At 43.1% G+C, this 25,348-nt stretch overlaps 1 protein-coding gene across 1 annotated transcript in view; it reads left to right on the top strand.

The window, feature by feature from the left end:
• Positions 1–23,301, top strand: part of nrcama (neuronal cell adhesion molecule a) — a 102,122-nt gene extending 78,821 nt beyond the window's left edge. Inside the window, exons 28-30 of the mRNA XM_041215796.1 lie at positions 3,080–3,211; positions 4,193–4,271; positions 23,002–23,301. Of these exons, the coding sequence (XP_041071730.1) occupies positions 3,080–3,211; positions 4,193–4,271; positions 23,002–23,236 (446 nt within the window). The 3' untranslated portion in view covers positions 23,237–23,301. The remainder of the gene's footprint in view (positions 1–3,079; positions 3,212–4,192; positions 4,272–23,001) is intronic.
• The last annotated feature ends 2,047 nt before the right edge of the window (positions 23,302–25,348 follow it).

The following is a 25,348-nucleotide window of genomic DNA, read 5'->3' as shown; positions in this document are numbered from 1 at the left end:
TAAGAAACATTTTTGCTTTTCCTCCCTCTCTGTTCTGTATTCTAGGGATGTTCGTCACAGTTCCAAAGGATCAATACTATGCAGTGAAAAGGAAAGCCAGTCATTTTCCACTGATTGTTTTCTTAAGTTGATAGCCCCTCAAGGGAACCAAGTGGGAACTTACAAGCAGTTGCCAGTTAACAGAAACTTCCTTGAATAATTAGCCCCTGATTGATCCCAAATATACCCACCTGGATCACCTCCCTAGAAGGAGTTCCTGAGCAGTGGTCTCAAAAACCTAGCCCAGGTTAACCTCAGCTAAACATCACAACCTTACTCTGGATTGCTTGAGAGCAATGCCACAGGTGATCAAATCCTGGTGTGTGAATTTGCTGTAAACTTGTGAAACCTGTCTATTACGCACGTGAATCTTTTCCCTCTTTGAACGCCTGCTCCCCATCCATTTAATCAAGGCACGTGATCTGAGGGTGATCAACAGCTGTACTGGATCTGAAGGAGGGAGGAGTTCCCTCAGAAAGTTACAAGGACAACTTCAAGACAAACAAAAAGGGATACTGTGTCTTTAACTCTTTCAATGTTGTGTCTTTAACTCTTTCAATGCTGTGTCTAACTCTTTCAATACTGTGTCTTTAACTCTTTCAATACTGTGTCTTTAACTCTTTCAATGCTGTGTCTAACCCTTTCAATACTGTATCTTTAACTCTTTCAATACTGTGTCTTTAACTCTTTCAATACTGTGTCTTTAACTCTTTCAATACTGTGTCTTTAACACTTTAAATACTGTGTCTTTAACTCTTTCAATGCTGTGCCTTTAACTCTTTTAATGCTGTGTCTAAATCTTTCACTATCTACATGCTGTCTGCTAGTTTGTGGTTCTCTCTGATAGCTGTGAAGAGACATTTCACTTCCTCTTTCATCTTATAATTATCAAACTCTGAGGTACTATGTGTAAATAAAAACATTTGAAGTCTAGTTTGATATGATTATAGGTTTTGGTCAGAGAAATAGTGAAATAGCTTGACATCTAAAAATGCAGGACTTGGCATATGCCCATGAGACATGTTGCATGATTCTTCAAGGCTCTAGTGATGATTTAGTAACAGTTAAGTGTTGAAGAATGAAAGATTTGATTTAAATGTTGTGGCCTAACAGCTCCTTGTTTTCAGTTGTGATGAATGGCAGGAGCATCCTTGAATCAGGGCTCGGTGGAGGAGCAACTCTGCACGTTGCTGAGTTTTCTCCAATCATTGGGTATTCTTAACTCAACACAAATTCACTATCAGTACTAGTCTAGGTGACCTTTGATATGTTGTAAAATATTTTGGTGCTTATGGAGCTCCTTTCTGGTTGCATATCTTCACCCAGTGTATCCTTTTCCCTCTCTTCATTCCTTGCATGCTACTTTGTGACTCATGTTGTTTTGTTGCTTTGATTTTCAAAGTGAGTTTGCCTTGTCACTGAATATGAACTGAAACCTCCATTATATTGGATTAGATCCCTTCTCCTCCCTGCAGTAGATAATCAGCAGCCAGGTAGAAAGGCAAACAGAATTGAATCTTGGTCCATAAGTTGGTTTGTGTTGGAGAGGAGGAGATTGGTTTTGGCAGTTGTACAATGAGACAGTCTCATTCAAGCCTTTATCCTATACACACTCTAACAGATAATGACAAAAGTGCAAGTTCTTCAAAGTAATTGTATTTGGACCTCTCTGAGATGATTCTGAGAGATGTCAAGAATAAAGCCTTTCATTATATGCTGGCTACTTCTGCATCTTCCTAGACGTAGCATTCCTGTGTTGCACTTTACTTTCTCAGACTCTTCATTTCACCACTCCCCTTTCCCAAAAGCTAAATGCTGACCTTATGCGGCCTATAGATTAACCAGACAACCATTGAGTTTTCTTCCGAAACATCAGTGTGGTTCAACTTATAAGGCAAGTTTGTCAAGTTTTGCTTTTTCCTGTCTTGTAGGGTTGACAGGGCATATTCAAACACAATATTGTGGCACTAAAGGAACAAGCCTGTTGTTCTCAACTTCTGTCAAAGAATGTGCAAAATTCAGTAGCTGCTAGATCCCCTGCACTCCAGGCATCCAGATGATGTCCACTGTTTCTGTTGGTTATTAAGCAGCCAGCTCTCCACTTCACTACTTGTGCCCCATTGCAAAAACACAGCAGTAAATTCTCCTATATGTTGGTGCTTGACTCTGCATCAAGTGTTCCTCCAAACTTGCCTTACATCTTCTCAAAGGTGCAATGGGTGTGGCACCTAGACAAACAGCTTTGAAGGTTGCAGGTTCAACTGAGGAAATAAGTAGAAAGGCGTCCCTCCCCTGATTGCTACTCAGTGTCCAGGGGCTCCACTCTAACAACACCCAACCCTGTCCTTCCCCATTGTTGAATAGCTATTAGTCCTGTGAGTATTGGCTAACACAGTAAGACTGGCCCCCTATGCCATTTCCTATTGGACTTTCCTCGGGCAAGATTCAGTGTCTTCAAGTAGGACAGAAAATTGGGGGAAAAAATAAGTTAAACGTTTGCTACTTTGGAAAAGAATTGGGTAGTTTGGCTTTGAGTGATAATAGGAAATGGATGGCATCAGTTCAGCTGCCCGTTGCCTATCTGTTCCCAGTTTCATTGAAGCCGATGGGAATAAAAATGGGGAAAGGTATAAAATGGGCAGCTGAATTGATGGCTCTGTTTTACCGTGTTACCCCAAGTCAAAATTGCTCCCTTTAACCCTTCCTGGTTGATATTAAAAATGATGCACAACCCATTTACTTCAGTGACTAACTTGCAAAATGTTCAGTGTAAGACTATGAATCCACGTCAAGCATTTTTGTGTGATTTTCATTTCCTTGTAGTATTACCTGTGGTTGGGATTCGTATTGAGTGCATGACAAATATTTGCTCTTCTGTTTTTAATTGTCATTAGTTGATATAAGATAACCTATTCCCAGTGTGCAATGAACTCAGACGAACAGAAATTTCCCTGGGTTGTTATCTTCCCTTATGATCACTTTGTATCACATCTTAATCAGCACTTTTTTCCCTCTCTTTTTCAATTAAACGGCACCTCAGCTATGGCAAGCCGCCAGGTAGACATTGCCACCCAGGGTTGGTTCATTGGTTTAATGTGCGCCATCGCCCTCCTGATCCTGATTCTCTTGATTGTCTGCTTCATCAAAAGGAATAAAGGAGGCAAATATCCAGGTTAGTGCATCTTTCGCTGAGGCTGTGGAGAGTGCGTGTCTTGTTAATATAAGGGAGCCATCTTGGCCTTGAAGGCAGGGCAGATGAGACTAATTGGGACATGGCATGAGGATTGAGCTGATAAGATCTGGCTCTTCAACTTTAAAAATATACATTTAGAGGATCTTATAGAAGTACACCAGATACTTCATAGGAAAAAGGAAATAAAACTGGAACAATGATTGTGGATATGTCAGGGCAGCAAGACAAGAGGGCCCAGGTTCAGAATTGTTTAGTATCACCACAATAAATGCACGACTTGAACATAGGCATCATCAAGAGCAGCAAGAAACGGTTGCTACAGAAACAGCAGTGAATGGACAGAAAAGAGTTAACCCTTAAAAGAAGAAATTACATCCAACAATTCATCTTCATAATCAAAGTATGCCTGAGAATAACACTCCTTTTTCTTTTGTTCAAGCACAACCGGACTAGGCTCCATTTTCAGACACTGTAATTCCACCCAGTGGGATACAGCTCTCCCAGGGAGTGGGGCCTAGCGAATCCGGATATAGTCTTCCACAAGTTGGTGTGGCCCAACCCCTGCTTACAATGTTTAAACATGCAGCTATGCTAGGAATTAAGGGCTATGGGATTTAGGAGAATATAATAATGCAGCAGGTTTCAATGGGAGTGAGAATGTCCTAATTTAATGTTTCCTCCATACTGTCAGCCAAGGAAATTTGAGGCTAAATTTCCTGCCTTTACAGCTTTAGCATTGGCTGCCCAGGTGAATTAATAGCATAATAAAGCTTCATCTACGTTACCCCATCTGTAACATTGCTGTCCCCTCTCTCCTCTCTCCATTCCTCACTCCACTCCATTTCCCCTCCCTTCCACTCCAGCCCACTCCTCCCTCCACCAGCAGACATTTCTCCAAATGGAGAACCACCCACAAGTTTAATGCTGGTCTTTTTTTTTTCCAATCTCTGACGTCTGCAGTCAAGGAGAAAGAGGATGCTCATGCAGACCCAGAGATCCAGCCCATGAAAGAGGACGATGGAGCCTTCGGTGAATACAGGTGAGCACCTGTCCTGTACCCTGTCATCTGCCTCTCTGTACTGTCTCATTGAAGAGCTACCCGGCTGGTCGGAGTCCTTAGTCCTGGGCCTGTTGAACGTAGTGATCTTTGAAACTGTGAATGGTCTGTGTTGCAGTTGTGGCGTTTTTATTTGCAATATCTTGTTTCTTCCCATATTGTAGAAAATCTGAACTCTCAGTTCTGCAGTCTCTCCTTTGTCCCCTAAATATATGTGTAATCAATGTTTCATACGTAGATCCCAACATCCCAATTTCATCAGTGATAACACCTGTAGAACTGCTCTCTGCCTCTGACTTGATAAATTGGATGCAATTGTAATTACATACGGACCTTATAAAAAAGTTGGCACAGGAACATCCAATCAGTTAACAGTTTGGAAATGATTGTTTCTAGATTTGCAAGACTGGAACCAATCGTTTCAAAGGTTTGCATCTTCCAAGTTGCTAGAGCAGGATGTTGACCAAATGGCCACAGCGGGTGCTATGTAACCGGAGCTTACCTCACATGCACGGGGATGTCTCGGGGCACGGGATAGAAAAGTGGGCACTAACCGGGAGGCAGGAGAATGAAAGGGGTATTGAGGGTTTGGGGTAGAAGCAGAGAAGTTGGGAGAAGAGAAGAGTCGTTATGAGTTTTGAAGGCAGAGGTGGAGGTGCTCAAGGAGAGAGTTTTAGTGGATGTGGCATGAAGGAAGAGGTGCTGATTGAATGGGAGGGAGCAATGTGTTTACAATATATATACTGTAGCCTTGCTGTAAAGTGACTCTTTAGAGAGAACAATCAAAGATAAAGGACACAGCTCAGGATCCCTGTTGTTTTCTGCAAACTAACTGAGCTGGTTCGATAAAAGGAATTGGTGGAGCAAGTACAGAGAATCTATTTCCTCCGATCAAGGAATCCAGTGTAATGGAGCACCACCTTAAAATTAAAGCTGGGCTGTTCAGGAGTGAAATGCAGAAGCAGTATTTCACATAAAGGGTAGTGGAATCTGGAATGCTCTCCCCAAGACGCTGTGATTGCTGTTGAAATTTTCAACATCAGATCAATAAATTTTTGTTATCTGAGGGTATTAAGGGATATGGAACAAAGGCAGGGAAATTCAGTTCAGGTACAAATTAAGCATGATGTACTGAATAGCAGAATAGACTCGAGGGGCTAAATGACTCCAGCTGTTCTGAAAGGACCACAGTTCAATTCCAGAATGAAAGGTAAGTCTCAGTAATGGTGACCATGAAGTGACTGGAGTGTTATAAAAACACAACTAGTTTACTCATGTGTGCTAGGGAAGAAATTTTACCTACATCACGTTGCCTGTAGCGGATCAAGAAGGCAGCTCACCACCATCTTCTCAAGGGCAAATAGGGATGGGCAATAAATGCTGCCCTAGGCAGCAAAACCCATAGTCTGGGAAAGGATAAAAAAACATTGATGAATCAGTACTCCTTCATATTGAACACCTCTTGGAATACGCACTGAGGGTAGCAGGGGCACAGAGTGTACTCTTAGTGAGGGACTTCAGTTCATGCCAAGAGTGACAGACGAGCATCAGGACTGCCTGAGCTGACCAAGTCCTGAAGGACATATCTGCCAGTCTGAGCCTGTGGCAGGTTGTAGGAAAACTAACATGGAGGGTAAAGTTCTCTTGACATCATGTTCACCATTCTACTTGCCACAGCATATTCTATCCTTCAGAATATCGGTAGGAGTGACCAGCACATGATCCTTGCAGAGATGAAATCCCATCTTCACACTAAGTACGGCTTCCATCGTGTTGTGTGGCAACACTCTCGTGCAAAATGGGATAGATACAGAACATATCCAGCAGCTCAAAACTGGGCATCTATGAGGCATTGTAACCTTATAGCCTGGCATATCCCTTACTGTACCATTGCCACCAAGCCAAGGACCAACCCTAGTTCATAAAAATGAGGTGTCAACCTAGTGAAGCTACTCTCTCACTCTTCAGGCAAGCCCTAAGATGGTGCTGTCAATAATGGACTTCTATTGGATTGGTCCATGATTACACTTGGCAAAATACTGCAGTGGTTTGCCATTGGCTTCTGCAGTCTGGCTGACTAGGAAACTCTCCTGCTCTTATTGCCTGCCATAAGCATATTGGAAGGATTTGCAGGTTGATAATCAACTAGTTTTCCCACATTATGAATGCATGGTGAAGCTACTGCAAAGGACCGAATGCATGATAAACAGTGGAAACAACAGGCTGTAGACAGAGTGAAGCAATCCCACAATCAACAGATCAGATCTAAACTCTGCAGTCCTGCCACATCTGGTCGTGAATGGTGGTGGACAATTAAACAACAAATGGGAGGAGGAGGAGGTTCAACAAATATTCCCCATCCTCAGTGATGGCAGAATCCAGACCTTGAGTGCAAAAGTTAAGGCTTGAAAATTTGTAACCACCTTCAGCCAAAAATGCTGAATGAATGATTCCTCTCAGCCTCCTGCTGCGGTCTGTACCATCACAGATGCCACTCTTCAGCCAATTTGATTCACTCCATGTGACATCAAGGAATAGCTGAACACAATCCATACTGCAAAGGCTGTGGGCCCTGAGAACATCCTGGCTGTAGTGTTGAAGACTTGTAGCGCTAGCCAAGCTGTCCAATAGCACTGGCATCTGTCTGACAATGTGGAAAATTCCCCGATATGTTTTGTCCACAGAAAATTCAACCAATTGCCGCCCCTATCTGTCTACTCTCGAACATCAGCAAGGTGATAGAAGGTGTTGTCAACAGTGCTATCAAGTGCCACTTACACAGCAATAACCTGCTCACTGATGTTCAGTTTGGGTTCTGCCAGGGCCACTCAGCTCCTGACCTCATTACAGCCTTGGTTCAAACATGGACGAAAGAGCTGAAATCTAGAGGTGAGGTGAGAGTGACTGAACTTAATATCAAGGCAACATTTGACTGAGTGTGACATCATGGAGCCCTAGCAAAACTGAAGTCAGTGGGAATCAGGGGATAAACACTCCACTGGTTGGAACCAAACCCAGCACACAGGAAAGATGGTTGGGGATATTGGAGGCCAATCATCTTGGCCCAAGAGTTCCTCAGGGTAGTGTCCAAGACCCACCTATCTTCAGCTGCTACATCAATGACCTTTCTTCCAACATAAGGTCAGAAGTGGGCATGTTCGCTGATGGATTGCACAATGTTGCATTTCATTCAAAACTCCTTAGATCATGAGGCACTCCATGTTCGTGTCCAGCAAGACCTGGATAGCATTGAGGCTTGAGCTGATAAATAGCAAGTAACATTCTCGCCACACAAGTGTCAGGCTATGACCATCTCCAGCAAGAGAGAGGCTAACCATATCTCATTGGCATTCAACAGCTTTGCACCCCAAATCCCCCACATACGGGGGTTTACAATTGACCAGAAACTGAACTGAACTGAGTACAAAAGCAGGTCAAAGACTGGGAATTCTGTAGCGAGTAACTGACCACCTGACTCCCAAAACCTGTCCACCATCTACAAGGCACAAGTCAGGAATGTGATGAAATATTCCCCACATACCTGGTTGCAGCTCCAACAACATTCAGACAAAGCTCAACATCATCCAGGACAAAGCAACCCACTTGAATGACACTCCAGCCATCACCATAAATTTCACTCCCTCTACCATTGGCACATAGCGACAGCAGTGTGTACTGTCAACAGGATACATTGTAGAACAAGCTTCCTATGACAGCACCTTCCAAGGATCTCTGCCATCCAGAAAGAACAAGGGGAACAGGGGAACAGGCTTGTGGGAACACCACCACCACCACTTGCAAGTTCCCCTCCAAGTCACACGCCATCCTGATTTGGAAATATATCACTGTTCCTTCACTGTTGCTGGGTCAAAACCCTGGTGCTCCCTATCGAACAGCATTGCAGGCTTTCCTACACTACAAGGGCTGAAGAAGTTCAAGAAGGTAGCTCACCACACCTTCTCAAAGGAAGTTAGAGATGGACCTTAGATTCTGGACATGCCAGTGATGCTGACATCCTACAAACAGATAAATTCAAAAAGATTCTCTAGCCACTGTTTCCTGGTGTAAAAATGCCATTGCTAGTCAGTTAACGATTTACAAAATGTGCTAACATGCAAGTGAAACAGAAAGTGGCAGAGAACTGATTATTACAATCATTGGAGTAGTAGTTTTTGTGGTTAGTGCAGTGGAGAGCTTTCCAAGAGATGGAGGGACGTTTCTTGGCCCTGTACATGGTGTGCAGTTGGTATGCATTGAGGACAGTTACCTAAGTCTTATCGTGTTTCCTCCCGCAATGTGCTTCGCTGCTGTTTCAGAGTTCTAGAGATAGTACATTGTCAACATAAATCGACAGACTAGTCAACAATATGTCCTGACTTGCACTTCAAGCAGCTGAGCAGTGCATCAGGGGAGGAGAAAGAACATCTTTTAATGGTGTTGTACGATCAGTTTTAGAAACCATTGAAAGCTGCTAAGTTTCTCCTCTTTGAGTATAATGTTAAGCTTCTTAAAGCAGACATTATCTTGCCTGGTTTTAATGAGCACCCATTCCTGGCATCAAGCCTTATTTGCTGCAAGGATACATTGGGAAATGGTTTACGCTCACATAATGAACAGGAAGTCACGGGGAGCGCAAAATAGGTGGACAAGGGAACCCTACTGTAAACACACATTGGGAAAACCAGCCCCTCAGCGTGTGCATTACAGGTCTTGTCATACCTGACATGAATATATAGATAACCTCCAGCGGTGAAGTCATTGGTGTGCCAAATATTGGTTAGAACCATGAGTTGTCTAGATTATACTCTTGGAACACAGTTGCCACATTTGCCCCCACTGAAAACAGACAGTGAATCATAGAATGAGACAACACAGAGACTGAGGCCAGTCAGCCCATCATGCCCGTGCTGTGTTGTTCAATTAGTCTCAGTTCCCTGTTCCTTCATCATACCCCTGCAAGTTTTCCCCTTCAAGTATTTATCCAATTCCCTTTTGAGAGTTAGTCTTAAATCTGCTTCTGCTGCCCTTTTAGCAGCGCATTGCAGATTGTAATAACTCGCTGCATAAAAGAAAAAAATGCTTCCTCATGTCACCTCTGGTGTTTTGCCAGTTTTTTTTTAGATCTGTGTCTCCTGACAACTGCCTCTGCAACTGGAAACAGTTTCTCCTTATTTACCTTACATAACTCTTCATGATTTTGAATACCTCCATGAAATCTCCTCTTAACCATCCCTATTCAAAGGAGAACAGCCCCAATTTCTCCAATCCCTGCACTAACTGAAGTACCTCATCATGGTATTCTTCTTGTCAATCTCCTCCGCATCCTCTCCAAGACTTGACATCCTTCCTAAAGTATGGGGCCCAGAATTGGCCACAATACGCCAGCTGAGGCCTTTTATAAAGGCTTAGCATAACTTCTTTGCTTTTGTACTCTATGCCAGTATTTATAAAGCCAAGGAAAAACTCAGCAGGTCTGGCAGCATCTTTGGAGAAGAAAAGAGTTGACGTTTCGAGTCCTCATGACCCTTCAACAGAACTGTTGAACTGTTGACCCTTTTGTTGAAGGGTCATGAAGACTCGAAACGTCAACTCTTTTCTTCTCCGTCGATGCTGCCAGACCTGCTGAGTTTTTCCAGGTAATTCTGTTTTTGTTTTGGATCTCCAGCATCCGCAGTTTTTTATTTATATTTATAAGGCCAAGGGTCTGCTATTCCTTTTTCAACAGCCTTCTCAACTTTTCCTGCTGCCTTCTAAGACTGGTCTACATATACTCTGGGATCTCCTGTTACTACACCCACTTTAAACTTGTACCATTTCCTTTGCTTCACCTCATTCTTCCTACCAAATAAATCATTAAAATTCATCCACCATGCGTCTGCCCATTTCACCAGATTTTCTGTGTCCTCCCCCTCTGAAATGCAGTTACTGTTCACCCAACCATTTCCTACATTTTCAAGCTTTGTATCATCCGCAGACTTTGAGATCATGCCCTGTAAATCCAAGTCAAGGTTATGAATGTATATCAAAAAGAGCAGCGATCCTAATACCAATCCTGGGGTATACCACTGAACACTTCCCTCTAGTCTGATGGGCAATCGTTCACCACTACTATCTGCTTACTGCCCCTTAGCCAATTTTATAACCACATCATCACTGTGTTTTAATCCAAACGGCTTCAATTTTGCTAACAAGTCTATTATGTGGTACTTTATCACTCACCTTTTGAAAGTCTATACACACAAAATCACCTGCTCTACTCTCTTCAACTACAACCCATTACTACTTCAAATCTCAATCAATCTAATTAAACAAGATTTGTTTTAACAAATCCATGCTGAGTTTCATTTATTAACCCATATTTTAGCTGACCGGCGTCACGTTTGATTCTAAGATGAGCTTCCAATCTCATAATCTCGCCAAGACCACCTTTTTCCACCTTCATAACATCACTCGACTTCATCCCTGTACCAGCTTCATCCCTGTATCAGCTCATCTAAACCCTTACCCTTTACTCCAGAATTAATTATTCCAATGCGATCCTGGCTGACCTCCCACATTCTACCCTCCATAAATGTGAGGTCATCCAAAACTCTGCTGCCCGTGTCTTAACTCACAGTAAGTTTCCTGTTTTCCCCTATCACCTCTGTTCTCATTAACCTACATTGGCTCCTGGCCCGGCAACATCTTGATTTTATGAGTGTCCTGGTCCAGCAACATCGGCCTTGTTTTTAAATCCCTCCATAGTCTCACCCCTCCCTGTCTCTGTAATCTCCTCCAGCCTCACAACCCTACGAGATATCTGTACTTCTTTAATTCCGGCCTCTTGTGCATTCCTATTCATAATTGCTCCATGACTGATGGCCGTGGCTTCAGCTGTCAGAGCCTTGAGCTCTGGAATTCTCTCCCTACCCCTCTCCAACTCTCTACCTCGCCCTGTACCTACCGAATCAACAGACTGGAGCCAACTATATCGTTTGGCTGGAGCAGGCTGTTAATGATTTATTATTGTTAAGGCCTGGTATTACATCATTAGTGACACACTTTCCTCTTTTTGTGGAGTGTGATCGCAGGTCAAAGTGCTTCTGACATTAGGCCTGCCCATCAAATCTCTATCCTTGCTTAGGCCGGTTAATATTTTGGCACCAGAAGTAAGCAGCTCTGTTTAAGACCTAGAACCTGAACCCTGCATCATGGGTATTATGGGGGCAAGGGGGGGGGTATGGTTGAGGCAAAGTGGGCATTGTCAAGGGTGCTGGGTATAGGGTCAGAGGAGCTGAATAGAGGGTCAGGGAGAATGGATGGAGGATTAGGGGTCTGGGTAGCAGGTCAGAGTTGGGATGGGGGGGACGGGGTGGGTGGGGGGGGAAGCCAGGTTATTGGGAGAGGGAAAGATGGGTATTGGGTCAGAGGAGTCTGATTATTGGGATAGTGGGACTGGGAATAGGGTTAAGGCGTTGGGTGTATAGTCAGGCGGGCTGGGTATAGTTTATGGGAGCTGGCTATAGAGACACTAGGGGGCTGGGTATTAGGATAGGGGAAGATGGGTATTGGGGCAAAGAGGGAGTGGCTGAGTATTAGGACAGGATGAAGTCAGACACTCTTGAGTAGCTGGGCACTTGGGCTGGAGAAGAAGCAATGGACTGAAGGGCCTTTTTTATTCTGTGTATTGTTCAAGAATTGCACCTGGGATGGACGTGTAGTCTTTGAGAACAGGGGCAACATTGCTTTGTAGATTCTTTTACCATAGGGTGGGTTTAGTGTGGGGCCTGTTTGGACATTTTTATTGAGATGCAGCCTGTGGACATTAACCCCAGCACAGGCCTGAGTAACTGATTTTACCGCGTGATAAAGGCTTGAGTTTGGCTCGTGAACATTGAGTTTTACAGCTGAGCATCATTTCACCTCAGTATGAATCTAACATTTAAAAGCTCATAAAAAATTGATGAAATTTGATTGGAATATCTGGCACCAAAAAGCATTCAATGAAGTCAAACAAACAAAATCATTGAGCACAATATACATGGAGTGAAAAACATACAAATGGGTGGCTTGTCCTTTCCCCTCACCTGAGTAGTTCCAGTCTTAGAAGCAGGGGTCAGTGTTATTTAAGTCTGGGTGAACCACCTGAGCTTGAATACAACAGATACCTCACTTAGGGTTATCAGCTGTGATTAAATGCACTCCTGGAGGTTCCATCACACAACCTGTCCCCACGCTCCAGCCATTAATCGGCCAACACGTCCATTCTTGTGACATGCTGCCTTCCTACCCCAGTTGGAAAGCAAAAAGACTCATTCTCCAATTGGATGATGCTTGACTGTCAACCAAGTAACCTTTTTCTCCTGCACTTTCAGTTTTTTTTATATCTGGTGAAGAGAAATGTTCAAAGAAAATATTTTAAGCATCTTTTTTAATGTCCCAATGATTTTTCTCCATAACTGCACACAGCAGTGCCCTGGAGATTGATCTTCAATTCCTGGAGACTCCAGGCCAATCCTGGAGAGTTGGCAACCCTATACCCCCCAAGCCCTGCATTGTTCAGACTCCTCGAGGCCTGTTCCATAATTTGTCTGCTTCAAATTGGTGCTTCAGTGGAATAAAGCTATTTAAAGCCGCTGAGCATCATCAAGAAATAAGCCCCATGATGCACAGGCTTGATCATTATCATTTCATTTTTATTCAAAGGTACCTTGATTTGCAATATCTCTCTTCAAATCTCAAATTATTGCATGATTTTAAAGGAGCATTCTTTCAGATATGGATCCTGGAATACAAACTGTTAATTTCTGCATCAATTTATGGCTAAAACTCAAATACAATGCAGATTGATCACTTTATTTGCAACAAATGGATTGGAACAGTTGTGGAAAGTTCACCTTTTGGGAACCAGTGACACCAGTTTCACCTTTCAAAACCCCCTGGAGTGACCCTTCACCCTCTGGAATGACCTTTCACCCCTCACATGCTGTTGTCATACCCCTCCCTGGAGTGACCATTCACCCTCTGGAATGACCCTTCACCCCTCACACGCTGTTGTCATACCCCTCCCTGGAGTGACCCTTCCCCCTCTGGAATGACCCTTCACCCGTCACACGTTGATGTCATATCCCTCTCTGGAGTGACCCTTCACCTGCTGGAGTGAGCCTTCACTGTCTGCCACACTGTCCTGACTCCCCTCTCTAAATGACCCTTCCCTCCTGACATACTAGCCGGGATTTTCCAGCCCTGTTGTGCGGGACCTGCCGTGTGGGATGTGGTGGCCCAGCCAAGAGCCCATTGACATTCAGTGGGACCAGGTGATCCCAGTGGCAGACAGGGCCAGAAAATCCCACCTGCTGTTCCAGCATTTGTGACGATTGCTGCCACAGTGGGAAGGTTTGTAAAATAGCCCATTTGTTACTAATTCAATGTACACTTCATTATGTATGTCTGTGTTAATACAATTAATACATATAAAAATAATACATAGAGGCTTGCATTCATTGTCCAACCTATAGCACATTGCGTGGAAGATCTCGTATTCATATATTGATCTTGTTGCTTTGGTTGGACCTGAAAGAATCTTTCTTCAAAGTATTTCATCGCCTATTTTACGGTTGCTTTGACAGAAGACCCCCTTGGAGCTGAGGGTTAATACTTCTAATAACTGAGGGTTAATAAGTTTTCAATATTATTTATTGCCTATTTCTGGGAGGATATTTTTGAGGGGGAGCAGTTTAGATTTAGCTTCTTTGACTCCACTGATGCCTCAGAGCCACAAAACGAAGTGGGTCCACAGAGTAAGTCCTTGTTCTCAGTTGGAGGATCCTGCTCACAGTGACAATCCAGCTGGTGTGTGAGTGTGCATCAGCAGAGGGCAGGATTGAGCTCGACTGTGATGCTTTTCACATCAAGTACACATTCTGGCAATGTACTCCTGTGAATAACTGGGTGAGATATTGAAAGGCACTCAGCATCTGTGGGAACATATCCCAGCACAGGTCGATAATTTCAGGAGGGTTAGGGATGAAGGTCGTGAGGGATATGGAAAGATTATTCTTTGGCATTATGAAAGCTGACATTGATAGGTGGTTCCTTATATTGTTTAAAGGGAGTGGGCTCTGGGTATATTCCTTGAGGGAAGGGGCCCTGTCTACATTCCGTAAAAGGGAGGGGTTCTGTCTTTATTCCTTAAAAGGGAGGGGCTCTGTCTACATTCCTGAAAAGGAGGATCTCTGGGTACATCCCTTAAAGAGGAGAGGGGTTCTTGGTACATCTCTTAAAGGGGAGGGGTCTCTGGGCACCTTAGCAGGGAGAGAAGAGCTGTGTGCCCTTTACATCATGCCCACATTACTTGGTGACACCAATGCAGTTTACCATGTGCATTTGGAAAATTTTTTTAAAAAAAGAATGGTTTGGCCAACCATTTTTTCCACAAAGATCCTGTCCCTTTTATAGACGGTAAGCACTTACGAAACAATGAAGAGCATCATCTCCAATACAGTGCCAAAGGTTTATTGTGCTATTGAAGCCTTATATGTTCTTGTAATTCTTATACCTGTACTTGAAGTTCTTTCCCATTTTGTATGATAACCAAGCTGTGTAAGCCTAAATGTTGATGTACATTACTGCTAATTATTTACAGATATATAGATATATATATATATAGTACCTCTGTTTTGTATAATTAGCTGTATGTTGCCGTTCATCTATTCTGCCTTGCTATTTCTACGAAACCTTAGGGTGCAACAAATGGTCAATTGTCATCAATATTTATGGCAGTGTCACTATTATTGGGGGCGCTCCAGTGATGGAAGGGAAAGGTCTGAGCTTGGCTGCGATGCCACCACAGCCAACTAACCTGCTAGCATTCCCTCTCTAGCCTCACAAATAAAGAATGGGGCTGTTTAAGTGCAATACGAGATATCACTGCCAGTCAGGGCAAATCTCAATATGGGCCAACGCATTCAGAGGGCAAGAAGGTGGGCGGGTTGGGGGAGGAGGGAGAGAGAAGGAAAGAGGGAAAAGCTTTGAAAAGAGAGTGGGGATTGTTGCACCCTAATGGAAGTAAAGGGCAAATGTGTTACTGCTAAGGCACAGTGTAATGTTCTTGGCCTATAATGTTGCTTGTCTGGAAAGCTGAAACTCAACTGAATATGTTGGATTTTTAACTTGATTCTGCTGTCATTGATTAAACCTCTGAGAACTGATTTCTAACATTTCTTTCAGCACATGAGCTTGTTTTCATCACTTTGCATCCACAGGAGTTATCAGAATAGAACAGGCATGAACGCGCACACTCTATCTCATATCCATCACCTTTCTTCTCCAAATGTGCAGCCCACCCCCTGTTCCCAAGACATTGGCCACTGTCCTCACTCATGGTCCACAAGTGTGCTTGCCAGGAGGTGAAGCATGTGTGATTTTCCCCTCCTTAAAGCAGGAACATTGACACTGATTCTGGCACTCTGACTAAGATTATCGGGTCAGTACGTACCCGGCATTGAACCAGGTCCCCTCCTACTCATTGCCTTCACCAGCTGCATTATCGGGAGTGTCCGGGCCCATGTTGTCATCTTGATGTAATGATTTCTCTAATTCTAAATTCTTCTCAATATGAGGAAATGTGAGGTCCCCCTACTTTGGACATGTGGAAAAACAGATCAGTCTATTATTAAATGGTGAGAAGCTCAGAAATGCAGAGGAGCAGAGACTTTGCAGTCCACGTACAGAAATTAATAAAAGCTATAGTGGATAGCTAAAAACACAAGTCAAAATAATCAAATGACAGCCTTTATCTCCAGAGGACTGGATACAAAGAGGCGGGGGTTATGTACAGTTGGATCAAGTTATGGTTGTACAGTATTCAGTTCCGGGCACTGTACCTGAAGAAGGATATATTGGCTGTGCATGGGATGCAGAGTAGATCCACCAGAATGATACAGCTGCCAAAAGGGTTAAAGAGACTAGAAGGTCTAACTGAGGTGTCTAAAATGGCGATAGGATTTGGTAGGATCAGATGGAGAGAAATTATTTCCTCAGGTTGGGGATGGGGTGTCCCAGAAGAATGGAGCATCAATGTAAAATTAGAGCTTAGCTGTCCAGGGGTGATGAGGTCAAAGCATTTCTTCACACAGAAGGATTTGAAATCTGGAACTCTCTCTCTCAGAAAACAGTTGAGGCAAGGTCAACTGAAAATCTCAAAATTGAGATTTTTCTAATTTGAGTGATAAGGGTCATGGATCCAAGGTGGGGTAAGTGGAGCTAAGATACAGATCAGCTGTATTTAACTGGACGGGAGGGACTTAACAAGCTGGAGGGACTTAATGGCCTACTCCTGTTCCTTCATTTTTCAATCCAATTGTAACTAATGAGCCTAGGTCACTCCCAGTCTAACCCAAATACCAAGTGTAAATGTAAGGACTAGGCTGTGTCGCATCTGTTCCTGCAATTGTGTTTAAACACCCCTGGGGTGCAGCTGCACTATTAGATGGAGTGCACTGTGTTCGCTTTTTATTTGTTTAATTCTCAGACAGAATGAAGGTGCTTTCTCAAAGAGTGAGCTAGATGATCTGAGAATGTCCAAAGATAACTGGGGTTACAGGCCCCCTCACCACATATACCACATCCACCTTTTTCCTCTAAAGGATTGCGGGATAACTTTTCATCTTTTCACCCTATCTCTAGCAGAGCACGTTGTAGAACCCGTTTGCTTTATATCCCATTGATTTCACAGAGTTAAAAATCAGGACAGGTTCTGCACTAGGCCTGAAGGAGGAGACAAAAAAAATGGTTTATATTCAACCTCTAGTTTTTCTTCCAATTTTCTCCCCTTCCACTTCCATTTCTGAAAGCAACAACTAGTAACGTTGGCATTGCAAAGCCTATTCTTCACCATATCCGAGCAGCTAAGATATTGCTTTATCCGCAAACTTAGCAACCACGGTGACCGTCAAACCTCGGTCCAGACCTAACTTACACATGGCGCACTTCACATCACAGCTAGGCGCAGCCATACTTCAAACCTGACCCACTTCAAGGAGGGATTTTGGATAACAATGCGGAGCAGGAATTCTGGCCATATTTTCTGACCCCTTTCTCAACCCAAACATGCTAATGCCTTTAGTGGTATGATCAACTCACTTGGCGCAGAACAAGAAATAAAGTTGGCATCCTCCCGGCCTGTGTAGCTCAATTCTGCACCATACAGTGAGTTTGACCATTGGTCACTGTAGGGAATGGACAATCAAAATTAGGAACTGAGGACTACCTGGACTGGTAGAGCTACAGAGTGTGGAGCGGTGAGGTTTGTCCTCTAGTAAGCTCTTAGAGCAATCCTTAAATGCAAAATAAAAATTAAAAATGGAATTGTAACCAAATTGATTGAGAGTTCTAACACAAGCTTGTAAAATGCAAATACAGGCCAAAATTGTGTGGTAAATATTCCACTTAACTATATAATCCTAATCATAGCTTCAAGTGAGACCTTGTCAGGTAGAAAACGTTATTTGAACTGTAAATGACTAAAAATAGCTTCTGTCAGTCATAAGTCAAAATGAAGAAGAATCACTTCATAATGTCAGTTTGAATGATAATCACCAATTTGCATACTTAAACAACTTTTAAGTCCTCCTCATTTAGACATCCACATTAGCCCCTGTTATAGTTCAGAGTCGATGGTCCTCCCTTTGGCTGATGTATTTTTCTTCCCTGCCCTATTAATACATTAATTAGCCTCTTCCTTCGATGCGGCATACTTTGTTCTTCAAATCACTGGCTGTCAAATTGTGTTTTGCCTTGTGTGCGAATCAGGTTCCCATGGAATTCCACTCCCCACACCCACCCTTGCAAACTCCAGCAGGAGTTAGCAACTTTGAGGAAAGATGTGGTGAGGAGAGAGAGGAGGAGGGGAAGGTCATATAAAGGAGAGAGGATGGGCGGAGAGAAACCTGGTGGGGTAAAAGGGAAATCCGCACTTTGTTACCCCAGTTTCTTCTCTAGGACGGTGTCTCTCTAATCACCAAAACCAAGTATGGTGTGTTGACTGAGGCTAGTTAAGATAATGGAACAATAAAGATCTACTAACCTGGCTTGAGATACCCAAGGTGATCCAATATTCCACAGTGTCCATAGTTGTACAAGTGAGGAATTTTGTGTCAGTGTTGAAAGACCTATTAGTAAATTAGTACCCCTATGCTTAATGCTGGGATCAATTCTGCATTGCACCCAATGTAAGTTCCGATGATCAGAAAGATAATTGGGAGAGAATTATAACTTAAGCAGCAATGTGGACTGAGGGGCAAAGAGAGTTATTGAGGATAAGAAGGTGGTCGGAGCTAAACTCAAGTCATTGACCCTTTTAGGCTTGGGCTTATCTGCACATTGTACTCATGCCCACAATGCACACATCAATTCCTTACTAACTCGGGGCTCATATTTAGCTGTTCAATGTTGTCTAGATTCTAAGCAGCTCACAGGCTCTTAACATGCCAGTTGGATGTAATAGAAAGCATCATTTATGCCCAAATTGGGTAACCAGTACAATCATGAAAAAAATGCTCCTGTACAGTTCTAATGCTCTGCCACTGGGTGTCAGCAGCAAATCAAATATTTGGGAAGTGTGTTAAGTATTTTTTGGACTTTTCTGTCTGCTGGCTGTAAGGGTCCTACATGAAGTAAGTTTGAGCAGCTGCACTCCATTTGAGTTTACATACAAAACCTGGTATCAAAGTGCCATTGAGAGAAATGAAAATAAGACATGTATTCATTCATACAATATATCTATATATGTATAGTTCCTTTCACTACATCAGAATATCCCAAAGTGCTTGAAGGCCATTGAAGTACTTTTGAAGTGTGCCACAGTGGCAGTTTGAAAATTGGAATTCAGTTGTTAAAAAAAAATCTAGAAATAAAAATCTATTTATCAGTAAAAATGACAGTTGGACTATTGTAAAAACCTCAACTAGTTCATTAATGTACTTTAGAAAGGAAACCTACTGCCCTTATCCAGTTGGCCTACACCAGACTCCATTCCCACAGCAAAGGGATTAACTCTTAACTGCCCTCTGAAAGGGCCTAGTAAACCAGTCAGTTGTAGCAAAACTGCTAACAGCGGCTCGATTCAAGAAGGCAACCCACCTTGGGTAAAGTTTCTGCTTCAGCCCTTCCGTTTGGTGAATTCAGCCTGTGGTTGTATTTGTCAATGTGTAGACTTTGAGCTGACCTCAGTCAAGAACACTTGGGATAGGAATAGGTAAATCAGTGTTCCTGATCATCTGCTGACAATTGGAGGTAAGGATAGGAACAGGGCTGGTTGTGATTCCTTCCGTAGTTGAACAGCTTGTATTTATGCACATGATATTGGTCACTTGGCCCAGTACCTCTTGACCACTACCCCAATATGAGTCAACACCGACAGGAGGGTAGGAGCGGAAATTGAACCCTACTCTTTGTTTAATCATTTGACCCGCTAAGTTCTGTTCCCAATCTTCTGGATTATTTCCTGAACAATGCTTAAAGCCTTCCTCAAGAACTTTCTTTACGGGTGCACTGATGTTGGTCACCTCTTTTTCCCTTATTTTCCTTCCTGTTTTTGCCCTGTCACCTTCAACTTGCAATTCCAATTACGAGTGTGTATTTCCTTTGCAAGTATTTTTTTAATTGGTAGCAGGAATTTAAAACAGTCCAGATTTTTGAGAATATGCACCATCATTTTGAATGCAGCGATTCAGTACCTAACCAAGGATTGAATGTGTGACTGGGATTCGGAGCAGATCTCCAATAACTGTTGAAGTTATTGGGCCTCTCTGCACTCCGAGTTGGAGTTCCTTCAGTGCTCCTCAAGACAGCTGTTAATCCAGTGCTTGCTGGGTTTTTTTTACCCCTTCCCTAGAGGCTCTGACACTTATAGTGAGGGTGGGGGCAAGTACCACAAACTAGCCCCTTCCCACCTTATCACATGTGTAAACCACAATGGTCAGTGTAGGTCGGTCAGTTGAACTTTGAAAGCATCACAAGACTGAGGCCAGTCTTGCCCTCCTCATGGCATCTCACAGTAGTGGTCACTGTTATTTCATCCCACGGGTACTGAGGCCAATTACTGCACCTCTACTGGTGACCTAGCTGAGACCAACTAACTGAGCACAAGATTAGGGGGCAGAACTTTATGTCCCACGGGTGGACGTGTGCCAGACCCGATCGGGCATAAGATAGCGCATGATGACATCGTCTGAGCGTCCCGATGTACTCGGGTGATATTTCGGTCGGCGGGCGCGTGCCAGAGTCAGCAGTGTGCCCACCGACAATTAATTTATGGATTAAGAGATTTTTCGCTGCCCGTCCAACGTTACAGCTGGCGGGCAGGTGAATCAGCCAGGCAGCCTTTGTATTTTTGAGGAAATGTCCTCCACGGGCGGGATGAAGTTTCCGAGATTAATTTAAAAAAAAACAAAAATATTTTGACAGCTTTTTTATGATGGAAATGTGCACGTGAGTAAGTCCTATGCCTGTACGTTTTCTTTTTAAACATTTTCGACATCTTTATTTTTAAATTAAAAATTCTTCAGCCCCCATGAGGCAGCCCTCCTGCCTTCAGAGAGTTTTCATTGCTCCCCCCACCCCCACCCCCACCCACCACCTGTGCCCGCACAGACTTCAGTGCTAGCTCTCCCCCCACCCCAGCAGCTCTGAGTCTTTCAGGGCACCTTTCACACTGGCGGGCTGTCAATTGGCCAGCAGCGTGAAATCGTGGTCGGGGGGTGGGGGGAGGGACCAATCGTGGGCCGTGAGCCATTTCCCGGCCACCCGCCCACCGCGTTCACCCAACGACCTGAAAATCCTGCCCTAAGAGCCGGGAGCTGATTTTTTATTTCTCTAATGGTCGGCGTGGCTTGTTGCTTTACCAAAGGTTGGGTCTTTTAGGGTAACCGACAATGTATCTATTTGAAAGGAATCCTTTCTTCCTTCTGCCCATGTGCCTGTGCTTTGTTTCCATCCTTCTACTCACTTGGTATTCAATGTACGTCACTAGTCCTGTCCCCTCCTGGAATTGGTGACCTAGCAAAAATCAATTGAAAAACCAACATTTTAATTGCTAAATTGTACATGCATTGGACTTGGCATTAACGAGCCTTGGTATCATCAAGACTGAAAGCAACATCAGTAAAATAGACGATCTTCATTGCACTGCTTTTTGTGGGGCCTTGCTGAATGCAAATTAGTGGTTGCATTTCCTAAATTATAATGGTGACTACACATCAAAAAGTACTTATTTGGCCGAGAGGTGCCTTGGTCATGAATTTCTCTATATTAATGCAAGTCATTCTAATTGTGGTTGAACAAAATCGATTCAGGCAACTCGTCTTGTTAAGGTTTGATGGTAACCAAGCTTACAATGAGCTCTGTTTCTGAAAAATATTTATTGCCGAGACATTTTAACAGCACATTTTCAGAGCACCACGGTTACCTTTGGTCCTTCAGAATAAATCACTGGGCTAACATTTCTTTCTATCCATAACGGGGAAGAATTACCTTTGGTTGGAAAGTGTCGGGATCCAGGGAGATCTGCACAGAACCTCTGCAGAATCATAGAGGGAGTCTTCCTGCATTAATAAGCATGGCGAGCACCTCAGCCATTGCTCAGTCAGACCAGCATTCAGGTTTGCCTTCACTGCCCATGGAGCACCACCAGTGGTTAGCAGTGTGGGATGGCAAGGATTGTATTCACATGTGTTTACCTTTTGGTTGGTCTCTTCTCTTCCTTGTTACTAATGCAGCTTTTAGATGTACCCACCTATTAAAAACTGGGCCGGTTGTCCATGAGTTACGCGCGCCTGACAACAGACTGACCTTGCTGTTTCTTCTGACTGTTTTCATTTATTTCTTCTGCATTCTTTAATGGAAAATGTAGGTCTCTGGAAAGGTAAGGTGGCAACTGAAAGTCTGGCATGCCTCGAGTAACACTGAATGATTTGAATGCCCCCCTACAGCATTTGCTTAACCTTTCTACATCATGGAATGAGCTCAGTACAAACTCTCTTCATTTCAGAACAACCTCCATTTCCTTTCCACTTGCATATGACCCACCCACCGATGTCTCTTCCTGCTAACTAACAGCCAACTAGCATCATCCCTTTTCCAGCCCAAAGGTCCCAAATGTATCCTTGAACCCCCTGACTAATATTTATTGCTACTTTGCATCTCAGTTGACTTGCAGTGACAGTTCTAAGTGGCCCAACAGGACAATAAGGAACCTAGCCTCTAGTTACAATCTGAATCGAAATCTTGGTAATAGAGACGGCTGTTGAGTAGTAACATATGGCCACAGTTGTAGGTTCACCCTGGGCTAGAAAAGGATATTCCAAATGCCATTCCTCGTTTGATAAATGCTGCCATCCTTTCCTAGATAGTGAAACATGTCACTTCATGAGCTGCTCACTTTCATTTCCATGACTCCTTCCTACTTTGAAATGTCTTGAATTGTAATTGTAACCCATTGGTTGTACATCGTGAGATATGTGATTCATCAAACTGGATTATGTATGGCAACCCCTTGCACCTTAGTTGTCATGTATTATTATTGAGTATGCCATTAGAATGGCTTCCTAGTTCATTCCAATGGTTGAGCCTGGTAATGCCTGTATTGATCTTCCTGTAAGTTAAATAGTTTTGCTCTGCGTTGTATTCACATTTACAAACTTGCACCTTTATTAAATGTTACCCTCCTTTTCAGTGACACAGAGGACCATAAACCACTTAAAGGTAGCCGGACGCCTTCGGACGGGACAGTTAAGAAAGGTGTGAGTGATGACAGCCTGGTTGACTATGGCGAAGGTGGGGAAGGGCAGTTCAACGAAGATGGTTCTTTTATTGGACAGTACAGCGGAAAGAAGGAAAAAGAAGCTGTGGAGGGCAACGAAAGCTCTGAGGCCCCATCCCCGGTCAATGCCATGAACTCCTTTGTCTAACATGGGGGAAAATGTTGGACCACCCAATGCCCATGCACCAATAAATCGTAGAGTTTATCCATTCACACTTATCTTCTGACTTGTCATTATATGCACGTTAAGAAATAAAGCAATGATGAGAAGTGAGTGCCTAAAGGTCCTGAGTGTATAGATGAACAAAACAGTGAAAGAAGAGAAAAACCTAATGTGAGCTTTCAGGGATGCAACTGAGCAGAGAAGGGATTGTGAATTATTGTCCACTAATCTGGAGCAGAAGTTCATCTCCTGTGTATATAGAGTTGGACTTGGCACGCTATTTGTTGGGTTCACTTCTTCGTATCCTATTGGTTTGCGCTAACATAGTGCATGAGAACAACGTGTATCTCACTGCCACCTAAGATAGATGAGTGTATGCTGTGATGACAGTGGTCTGTATCATATTTGTTTATAAAGTGCACAGTGCAGTGACTGAAAATGAATCTTGTTTTGTCGTCAGTGTTCAATTGGTATTCTAGAGCTCACCAATGTCAGTGGGACATTGTCTCGAAGATGGTAATGACCCTTCTTCTTTGAATGTGTAACAACTGTTTGTGTCTTTTTTTTCAGGACAGCAAAAAAAATGTCGGGGCTGATTGTATTGAATCCCAGTGCAAGATTTGAAGTGGGATGTGTTGGGATGGGGACTGAGCCCAATGTTTGTACCATAATATTGTAGTTCCTATGCTTTCAAGGAGAAACAAAGAGGGAATATTTTATCCAATTATTGTGGAGCTGGAAAGTTCATGTATCACCACTGACAAGGCACAAATCACATACTTACCAATATGAGCACACTAAACCTCTCAAAGCCTTATACACGCATTTTTTGTAAGTTAAACCTAGCGACATGTTACACAGAGATTTTAACACAACGGCACAGCACTCAACAGTTTAATATAGTGCCTGCTGTTCACTTCTACTAATTATTACTGTTAGATTACCAATCTTTTAAGATCCAAACAGTAACAAAAGAAACATGATAGATGTGGCCTCTCTTTTTAACCTAAAAAAGTTTTTTTTTTTTGCTCTGACTGATTTGGACTAACCAGATTCAAACCCTTTGAGGAAAAAAATGCTAGTCAAGAAACACAAGGGATAAAACAAATTGGGATTACAAGCTCTTGGTTGCAAGAAAGTTGTTTGTTTTACTATTGATTTTTTTTTTCATAACTTGCATCAAGTTTAATTAAGCTTTTTTTTTGTTGTTGTACTTGTTGTAGATATTGTGTTGTATTTTGTAAATATACTTTGACTTCTTGTCAATGCCCTCAGGCTTCTAGATTGCTCCAGTGCAGCTCAGGTTGTATTGTGTGTGAACTGATATATCGCCAATCGAGTGTGTAGAATTGTCCCAGAGCACCCAGGTGTTGCTGCAAGGAACCCTGGGGAAAAGTAATGGGGTCACGTTAAAAGAAAAGTTTCCTTCATTTTCTTTGAATGCTTTTAGTTTATTAGTTTGAAAAATGCTGGAGGTGGGGGGGGAGGGGAAAATGGCTGTTTCACTGGGAGGGGCAGTTTGAGGCTGAAGATCATTTGGTGAAACCTCCAGGAATTCATCCATCCAACCAGAGTTGGTAACTATATTTATTGAACAGGTTTCTTTTTCTCACTGTATTTTATGCTGCCGATCTGTAAAGCTGCAAACTCACTGGCTGTGAAAGTAATCTGTTTTCAACTAACCAGGACATCTCACTTCTAATATGTTAGTGCGCTCCTCCAGTAACAGTTTACTGTGCAGGAGAGGCTATTTTTACACCTCGTTCGAAATTAACTGCTGTTTGCAAGATGCCTCTTGAGAAATCAATTTTTTTGGGGGGGTGTGTGGGTTGGGGCAGGGGGCACTAATTTGCTTTTCTCGCGATTTGCTTAAGATTCAGGGCCGGAGATAGAAACAGGCCCTGGGACATTATTTTTATTATTATATTCAACTTGCCAATGGGTTTCTCTGGAAAGAGTTATTAACGGGGCTGGTGGAGCAAAGTTAATTCCGAGCACCGGTGACGTGGATGTGAGATTTCTTTTTGCATGAGAAAGTGTGCAGTCAGACAGAGAGGTTTCTGCTTTGCCTCGCTGCTCTGTAAGGCCATTAAGAGC

This window comes from Carcharodon carcharias, chromosome 21 (genome assembly GCF_017639515.1).
Source record: "Carcharodon carcharias isolate sCarCar2 chromosome 21, sCarCar2.pri, whole genome shotgun sequence".
NCBI lineage: Eukaryota > Metazoa > Chordata > Chondrichthyes > Lamniformes > Lamnidae > Carcharodon > Carcharodon carcharias.
The sequence above is the reverse complement of the archived record's forward strand: the minus strand, read 5'-3'. Positions and strand labels throughout refer to the sequence as shown.